Source organism: Aegilops tauschii, chromosome 3 (genome assembly GCF_002575655.3).
Source record: "Aegilops tauschii subsp. strangulata cultivar AL8/78 chromosome 3, Aet v6.0, whole genome shotgun sequence".
Taxonomy (NCBI): Eukaryota; Viridiplantae; Streptophyta; class Magnoliopsida; order Poales; family Poaceae; genus Aegilops; species Aegilops tauschii.
This window is the reverse complement of record NC_053037.3, coordinates 469,615,917-469,624,906: the sequence shown is the minus strand read 5'-3', so window position 1 is coordinate 469,624,906 and position 8,990 is coordinate 469,615,917. Positions and strand designations below refer to the sequence as shown.

General features: G+C 47.5%; 2 protein-coding genes across 2 annotated transcripts; one reads left to right on the top strand and one right to left on the bottom strand.

The window, feature by feature from the left end:
* Nucleotides 1–3,264: 3,264 nt before the first annotated feature.
* On the top strand, nt 3,265–3,891 carry LOC109781602 (dirigent protein 16). Its single transcript, XM_020340191.2, has one exon. It carries the CDS (start codon nt 3,265–3,267, stop codon nt 3,889–3,891), a length of 627 nt encoding a protein of 208 aa, XP_020195780.1.
* A 131-nt stretch (nt 3,892–4,022) lies between these two features.
* Nucleotides 4,023–7,406, bottom strand: LOC109781601 (UDP-glucuronic acid decarboxylase 1). The gene is made up of 7 exons (XM_020340190.4): nt 6,677–7,406; nt 6,092–6,239; nt 5,922–6,001; nt 5,360–5,443; nt 5,196–5,270; nt 4,614–4,706; nt 4,023–4,538 (listed from the first exon to the last, which is right to left on the bottom strand). Exons 1-7 carry the CDS (start codon nt 7,364–7,366, stop codon nt 4,350–4,352), a joined length of 1,359 nt encoding a protein of 452 aa, XP_020195779.2. The 5' UTR covers nt 7,367–7,406; the 3' UTR covers nt 4,023–4,349.
* Between the last annotated feature and the right edge of the window lie 1,584 nt (nt 7,407–8,990).

The window sequence follows — 8,990 nt, the reverse complement described above, 5'->3', positions numbered from 1 at the left end:
CTAGGACACCGTCAATCCCCCCCCCCCCCCCCCAATGCCTCTTGGCGTTACATGGATGAAGGCCCCAATGCGGGAGAAATCAATATGACGGTGATGATGATTATTGTCGGTGGCTAAGGTTGGACATGTATAAATAGCAGGCCTCCACTGGTCTCCTCAATGGATGCAACTTCTTTATTTTCATCCAAGAGCTCTACATGAGCCTAAACATCGCCCAATACCTTCCTTGATGTGCAGGAATGTTGTAGGAACAAATGGGGCAAAATCGGTGAAGAATCATGGAAGTTAAGGCGATTCCCGTTGCCCATAACAGCTCAAGCGAATGTCAGTACTGTCGTGCACGGTCATACCGCGCACTGTCGTTCGCTCTTGAGGTTGAGCGTGGAGTTTAGTAATTCGGTCGCCATTTCCTCGTACAAATTACTTTGATTCAGGCGTTTTGGGCTCGTTGGATATGCATCGAGAAGCCCAATAACCTCCTAATATTGGATCTTCAATTTGTGCTTGTTGGAAGATCTCTTTTTCACAGACTCAACGAAAGGCCTTTATTTGGTGCTTGTAATTCATCCATATTGTTCCCAACCTTGGTCCTTTTATCGTGCTTAGTCCATGGGAGTTCCAAATCATCTACAAACACAACAAATACAGAAAACTAATAAAAAAATAAAGACTATGCAATGCTCACAATAAAATGAGTGCAAACTGAAAATCATGCATAATGGACATGAAAGTGGCTCAATGGAACATGATATAATGAGTTTCTATGCAGCAAATGAGCTCTAAAATGGGTCAAAAAATTACACCATCATTGATGCATTTTAAGGAACTGAGGAAGAGAGCTCGGCTTTTTGGCAAAGTGTGCAGGGTAGGTTTCATGAGCAAAAGGCACTACGACCCCGCCCCTACAAGAATGAAGTCATCCATGACCGCAATCCGCAATCACTAGGCCATCAATGGTACACCATTTAATTGGAGGTCAACAAGTATGCCGACACATATAAACAAGTGCAAAAGTGTGGCCAGGTGAAGGTGCGGACCTGGATCACGGCTACCATGTACAAACGCTTTGCGTAAAAGGAGGCTAAAAATTGAGTTATTTGGCACGGTTAGCCAGATTGGGGGCTTATGGGATCGATGGATCATGGATGTGAAAAACTTGTTGAACATCCCATGCATTTTGGTCTCGATAAATTTGTCAAAGGAAGGATGCTGGACAAGGGGCGAACATTTGGTGACTCCAGTTGGATGCCCTCCGCTCGGTCGGTTGTTTGTGGACACGTCGGATGTATCCGTGGATATTTGATGATGTTCAATAGGTGACCCGCGTTGGAGTTGCCCTTATAGATTTCGAAAAGTGTAACGCCCACACGTGTGGGCGTTAGCCAACTCACCCACACGCCTCCATCACCGTCCAGTAACTTCTGCACGAATCTTGGCACGAATTAGCTGATTTTGTATGCCACGTAGGACAACTCGCGTGTGTGGTGTGTGAGAGAGGTCGCCCACACATCTGTTTTACCACACGGAGGGGCCGGTGTGTGGGCGTTTAGCAGTTCGCCCACACACCAGTTTTCAGTCACGTACAAGGGCTGGTGTGTGGGCGTTTGCCATCTCGCCCACACGCCCGCCTCCTCTCCCACACCCAAGCTGTCAGTTGCCATGCGTTTTGCAGTGTACATGGCAACTGCCCTAGTGTGATTGCAAGCAGATGGCAACTCTTTTTTTTTACCCGAACATGTCAGTTGCCTTATGTTTTGTATGGTACATGGCAAACTGCCCTAGCGTGCACGTAAGCAGATGGCAACTCTTTCTTTTTACATGGCAACTGCCCTAGCGTGCTTGTGAGCACATGGCAACTCTCTCTTTTACCCGAACATGTTTTTTTTGCCATGCCTTTTTTTGTAGTGCTACATGGGCAACTGCCTAGTGTTAGTAGGTGGCAACTCCTAAAGTTTTGAAATCATGGCAACTGCAGTAGACCAAACCACACATGGCAACAGTTGTAGTTGTCCAGAAAATGGCAATCTGGAACTTTGACCTGAAATGGCAACTGCAATTGAGCAAACATGGCAACTGTAGTTGTCCGATATGGCAACCGTAGTTCAGCGACATGGCAACTGCACTTAAACAAACATGGACGAGGGTCCGGCCCATGGCAACTGCGGGCGCGCGGTAAAGTGTCATGTGGGGCGTGCGGTACCACGAGGTACGAGGCCTGACGTACCGGGCGTGTGGGCGTTATCTATTTCGCGCACACGCACGCGTGTAAGAAGGACCGGAAGGGAAAAAAACAGGCGTGTGGGCGCTAGTTATTTTGCCCACACACAGGCGTGTGGGCTGGTCCTCTTAGGCACCACACAGAATGTGTGGGTAGGTCCCTTAACGCTCACACGTGTAGCAGTTATCGGCGTCCATAGATTTTGGGGGAAGGGGTAGAAGTAGCTTAACTCCTCAAACTGATTTTTTAGGTAGATAAGCCTTGTTGGAGCAGCCAGAAATGCTCTAATCCGACAGTACTTGAGCTCACATGACCAACAACCTGAAGAGGTTGTCACGTTGATTTCATCTTAACCTGAGGAATGATCCAGGAAATTCTAGTTCTTCCACGAAGGGATCACTATTGATACTACATCTAAGGTCACAGATCGTCAAAGTGGGCAACAGGATCTAGTCATGAATTAGCATGTGCAACTATGTACTCCATGATACTAATACTTACACAATCTAATCAACAAACAGTAATGTGAAAAGTAAAAGACCAGAATCAAATTATTCTCTAGGGACTAATGGAAGACCAGAGTGCAGCAACTCGGAAAATAATGCCCCACGCACTCTCCCGAAGAAGTCTTGGCGCCTGCTTACCAAGTCGTGGCAGGGGAGGACAGTCGAATGACCTGAGCCGACAGCAGAGAATTCTTGGAGACATTGTTGCGCAGCAGGTGTAATTTAGGTGATTTACCTTTTTCATGCGCCCAAATACAGAACACCAACTTCTTCAAGATCAGCCTGACAGATGCTCAGAGTAGCTTGTATGAATAAGATCAGGCTAGGAAGATATTACTCCCTCTCATCTGATCCATATTACTTGTCCCTTAAACGGAGACGTATTCTTATTGAACGGAGTTGCTGGCTGTCGTGAACCAAATGGAGTTGATGGCTCGCTGCAGAGCCAAACGGAGCAGCTTGGCTTCCTGAACCAACTCCACTCTGCGCTACTTAAGCAAATCACACGGCAGATGCCCGTAACCTCACGACCGAGCCAAGATGCAACCACAAGGTCGTGCCCACATCCTTACCCGAGCCTGCATTGCTCTCACGCTCCTACTAATCACGGTAAACACCGCGTCGGGCCGCCGCCCGGCAGGCCACAGCCCCCCGCCCACTCCCCACGGCTCCGGCCAGACCATAACGCTCTACACCAACGGAGGCGCGCCACCAAATGCCGGCGGCACCCCTTCCTCGAAACACCCTGCCTTCACCAGCCAAGGCCCGATCGGCCACCCCGGCAGCTGGCTGCGCGCCTTGACGCGGCCTGGGGCGCTCCGCCCCGGCACGGTGACCGTCGTCGATGAGCAATTCCACGGCAAGAGAGAGTTTGGGCTGCCCTTGGCTGGGAAGCTGCAGGGCGTTCTTGTCACCAGCTTGGATGATAACAGCAGCCGTATGGTGGCAGTGAAGGCCCTGTTCACCGGCGCTGGCACGCAGGATAGCATCAGGTTCTTCGGAGTCCACCGTGATGGCCAGGAGGAGTGTCATGTCGCGGTGGTCGGAGGGACGGGAAGGTACGACGGCACCACCGGTTTCGCTGTTATCAGAGCAGCGGATGTACCTGAAACAAGCGGAAATGTCAGCTTCAGCAGGATTCTTAGTTTCAGTGTGCACCTCAAGTGAAGGCTGTGAAGTCTCACATACCATTCTGCAATCAACTTCTCTGCAAGAAGATTCAGAGTTTTCAACAAGTGAAACTTGTACATTGACAGTTCGACACACACCGAAGGAACGAGACTTAACTGAACAGGATATATATGCAATCTCATCCCATTACATTTCACTTATATCAAGTATTCATTTTACAGTTAGGAGTTAACTGAAAGTCCAAAACTGAACCCAATAGCTCCTGAAATACAACCTCTTCACCTATCTTTCACTTCACTTCTATAGTTCCACATGTGGACAAAAAACCATTGGTTACTTCTGTCCAGTCTCACCAAGACGAAAACAAATTTAAATGATTCTACAAGGTCGTTATACAAACACAGAATTGTACTGGATGGATCCAGTTGGTGAAGCACATTTGCCTATATTCGCAGCATTCAGAACCAAATAGATTCATCTCAGTGTTGCCTTGATTACTCATCCAAGATCCTTTTGCGGAAATCTGTCACCATCAAGGGAAGGCCTTCCTTCAGAGATACCTTTGGCTCCCAACCTAGCAGTTGCTTGGCCTTGGTAATATCGGGCTTTCTCATATGGGGATCATCAGCTGTGTTGGGCTTGAATTCAATTGTCGACATTGGGTCAATTGTTTCCTTCACAACCTGGAAAAAGGCAGGATATTCATTTACTACGAACCATTTTAGATTAAAAGTATCTAAAAACACTCTTGTACAGACCTCTGCAAGTTCCAACATGGTGAACTCTCCTGGGTTTCCCAGATTGAAAGGGCCAATATGTTCACTCTCCATCAGAGCCATCAATCCAGCAACCTATTAGACATGGATGGAAATATCATGACAAACTTAGACTTGATAAGAGAAATCAAAAGGTCTGTATAGCCATTGATCTGCACTCATCTAATAAAGATAAGCAAGCAGGTGATATGATTAAAAAACATTTGATATTTGTATGCAAAGGGGAAAAGTAGATGCAACAGACAAAAATACTGAAGCTATTTTTTTCCTGCGAACAAACCTATCAACAGCTAATTTCCTTGGCCTCAGTTTATATTAGTTATTTGAAAGTGTTTCTGTGAAGGTGCGGGACTGAATACTATTGGTCAAACAAAAAGCACAAGTTTCTACGGACAAAACATTTTGTTTCATCCAAGTTCATCGAGTATACAGCTAAACTACAAAAGAAAATGTTACTCCGAGAAATTATAACATGGAACAACAGAGAAAAAGAATTGCAACAAACAAGTATATATGAACACATGAGACAATCAATACACAACAAGAATATTGCACAGCGCTTACCAGATCAGAAACATACTGAAAACTTCGAGTTTGTTTTCCATCGCCATATACTGTCATTGGATGTTTGCGCAGTGCCTGAAAGGACACCCATGAGACATATAGGTCAGGGCTTCAGCAAATGGTGCAGCTAAAAACTAGTAATACATGATATGTGGCTAACAGACCTGTGCAACAAAATTGCTAACCACACGGCCATCATCCAGGCACATACGAGGGCCATATGTATTGAAAATACGAGCAATTCGTACCTGCATTTATGCCAGTTAGCAAAAGTTTGTAGAGATTTGGCTACAATTAAGACAGTGTGGTCACATGCGTTGTGCCAAGACACTAAAACATAGCGCATGTTAATGTAAACGGCATTTTAATCATTTATTGTCTCATGAATAATTATAGGATTCGAACAAAATTTAATGAATGAGTTGCACAGACCTAGATATTTTCACTTCTAAATAACTGAAATGGGATACATCAATTATGGTAACTAAAGATGATTGGATAATGCTTCCACTAGTTCACACTTTGCCAGCTAAGTGAATGCAAAGGAAAATCTTACAGGATCTAAGAGCGTACAAAATACTACCTGCGATCCATTATAAGTGTCGCAGTTTTGAACTAACCCCGGTTCAAAACTGCAACACTTATTTTGGATCGAGGGATTAGTATTTTCCTAATTATAACATAAACCCGGTCGAAGAGACGGAGTGGATATAACTAGATAATTACCGCAACACCACCACCACGATGGTAGTCCATAGTCAAAGTCTCTGCTGTTCTTTTGCCCTCGTCATAACAACTCCTAACGCCTGAAAAACGCAAGGGTTTAATCCTCTGGAGGTAATATGAGGTGCTGAGCAGTGAGCACAATGAAGTGGTATAAACTAATAATACAGTACCTATAGGATTAACATGCCCCCAATAAGTTTCCTTCTGCGGATGCTCAAGTGGGTCACCATAAACTTCACTTGTGCTAGTCAACAAGAACCTTGCACCGATTCGCTTTGCCAGACCCAACATATTCAAGGTTCCCATGACATTTGTCTTGTGCTAATTGTTAAGAGGACAAATCATACTGTATATAACTGAAGCACAAAAAGAAGAGTACTCTCAAATGATAGTGAAATAAAACTAGTTACAAAATAAGAGAACTCTCACAACTGATCGTCTAAGGCAGTGTCAAATCTGAGAAAACATTTATGTGCATCACAACAGACAATTATTTGTTCGAGATCCCCCTATTGCAAATGTAGGTTTTCTATGAAAAAAGTGGTAAATTTAATGAAACAGAGCGCTCCTAAGTCCAAGCATAACAGCCAAACAACCACCGCGTGCGCTTGATCCGGGCCACAACCATCACTATTGTGCCCGATCTGCATCCAGCATACCTCCGACCAACCGCACAAAAAGAAGATCGAAATCAAGTCGCTTTCAATGTAAGCAAATCAAACAGTATGTATAGATCCAGGCGTCGAGAAGGATATGATCGTCTTGATGGGGTTGTACTTGTAGTGCACGGGCGATGCGGGGCACGCGAGGTGGTAGATCCGGTCGACCTCGAGAAGGATGGGCTCGACGACGTCGTGGCGGAGCAGCTCGAACCTGGGGTTCCGCAGGTGGTGCGCGACGTTCTCCTTCCTCCCGGTGAAGAAGTTGTCCACCACGATCACGCTGTCCCCCTGCTCCAGCAGCCTGTCGACGAGGTGGCTGCCCACGAAGCCCGCCCCGCCGGTGACGACGACGCGGCGAGGCGGCGGGCGGAAGCCCGCGGGGACGCCGCGGGGGTCGGACGAGTGGGCGGCGAAGTTGAAGATGGGGCTGCGCTCGGTGGGGTTGGAGGCCGACAGGGAGAAGAGGTAGGGGCGGAGGAGGAAGAAGGAGGTGGCGATGAGCGCGCCGAGGAGGACGAAGAGGAGGCGCTGCTCGCGGAGGAGGTAGCCGACCCAGGTGCGCGGCCCGGGGCGCGCGGGCTTGGAGATCTTGGACGCTGGCGCGTGCGCCGGCGACGGGGCGTGGGTGGGGGACTTGTGGAGCTGCTTCATGTCGGGAGAGCGGCGGGGAGGAGGCGGCGTTTGGTGCGGTGGGTTGCTGGTGTGGGGAAGCCAAGAAAACGAGCTCAAGTGTGCGAGGAGGGGTTCACCATTTGTTGCGGATTGGTCCTCCAATATTTCCATTTTTCTGTTAAAAAGTGGGAACAACTTTGTTTTGCACCCCTGAAACTTTATGGAAGGTTGTGTGTGATACACTCGACGACAAAACCACGGGTTACTCCACAAACATATAAAAGCATCCGCGTGTCTCGACGTTGAGCAGACGTTAAAAGTGAGAGAAATTGTCGAATATCAATGCAAAGATGTGAGTGTACACGTTAAAATCAAAAGGCTTGGCGCATGTGCCAAGCTTACCAATCAATGTTAAGCTAAATCATAAATTGTAGTCCGCTTATTTGTATCAAATTTCCATTCAATAATAAAAATGAAAGTCCTTAGTGCCTATATATAATGCCTAGTGATATGATTATAAAAAGAGTTTGGAGAGGCAAACAAAGAAAGTTGATGTGTCCATATTAGTGCTTGATAAGGATGTGTTTAGACTTTAGATGAGGAAGTTTGTATCGGAAGTTTGGATATTTAGTTCAAATTTGCATTCGGTGCCAAACTTTCCAAACATCCGTCCATGAGATAAGTTTTAAAGTGCTTTGGATGTTGCCTTAATGTGGTCTTGGAGACTAGTTTCTAATGATTTGGTTTTAGCTGGCGTGGTCCATGGGGTACCAATAAAATATACGTCACAGTGGTGTCAATATCCATTTCATTAGCCTCCTTTTTATTGTGCTTTTTGTTATTCGCCATCTTTCCTCTCATTTAATTTTTTTAGAGAAAAGGCGTCGGCCGAGCCTGAGAAGAGCTCGAACCTAGCCCGACTTTGAATTAACAAAGCCATCAACCGGCCAAGATTACATGAAAGCAACATACACAAAGGGAGAAAGCGGAAAAAGGGATACAAGGTGCAAAGAAGAACATCTCTAAGGCAACAACTAGTGGGCAAGAACACACCACGCCGTTGCCAACGACCGCCGCTACACCTACACCAGCTAACCTACTAAGGCCATGGGAGGAGGGCACCACCGTGCGAGTATTGTGATCACTGACTGCCACCGAAGGGCCAAACAAGGCAACAAAGATTTGTCTCTGCCGCCGCAAAGGGCCACTACCCTTTCACCCAGGCTCGATGGGTGTCGCACTGGCGACCAGCAGAGTGGTTCCCCAAGAACCCAAATCAAGGTGACCAAGTTGCCCAAGGGAGACAGCAGGAGCAAACCCACACGCAACGGGAACCCAAGCACCGTCACTGGGAGCGACAAGATAGAACGCCAGACAAGAGATGTCGAACGAAGGCGCAGAACCACGGAGAAGGCCGAGAATGGCAGCACAATACATCGGTCCAGGTTAGGAATCGCCGGAAACCATAGGCGCCGAGAGGGACACCGATCCCCTCACACCGACAGCCGGGACCATCCACACCAAGAACCGAGCAGGCTGCCGAAGATGAAGCCTGGCCGCCACACGCCGTCATCGAACCGCCACCAACATCACCACCGCTCGAGCAGCCTCTAAACAACGCCTTCAGGAAGGATCACGCCACCACGATGCCGTTGTCACCTGGAACAGGGGGATCTGAGGCTTTTACCTGAGCTCCAGGGAGGGTGGGAGGAAGGGGATCCTCGCCGAAGCCTTCAACAAGGGAACAACACCGAAAGGTGCCGCCTTTGATGTGGCCGCTGCGCCGGCCAAGGGA

Excerpts from the sequence above, each read along its gene's own strand:
- LOC109781601 (XM_020340190.4), bottom strand. The coding sequence starts at position 7,366 with ATGGAAATATTGGAGGACCAATCCGCAACAAATGGTGAACCCCTCCTC. Across the intron at positions 5,271-5,359 it reads TTAGCAATTTTGTTGCACAG|GCACTGCGCAAACATCCAAT; the intron begins GTCTGTTAGCCA and ends GTGTCCTTTCAG. Across the intron at positions 4,539-4,613 it reads CCATGTTGGAACTTGCAGAG|GTTGTGAAGGAAACAATTGA; the intron begins GTCTGTACAAGA and ends GCCTTTTTCCAG.
- LOC109781602 (XM_020340191.2), top strand. The coding sequence starts at position 3,265 with ATGCAACCACAAGGTCGTGCCCACATCCTTACCCGAGCCTGCATTGCT.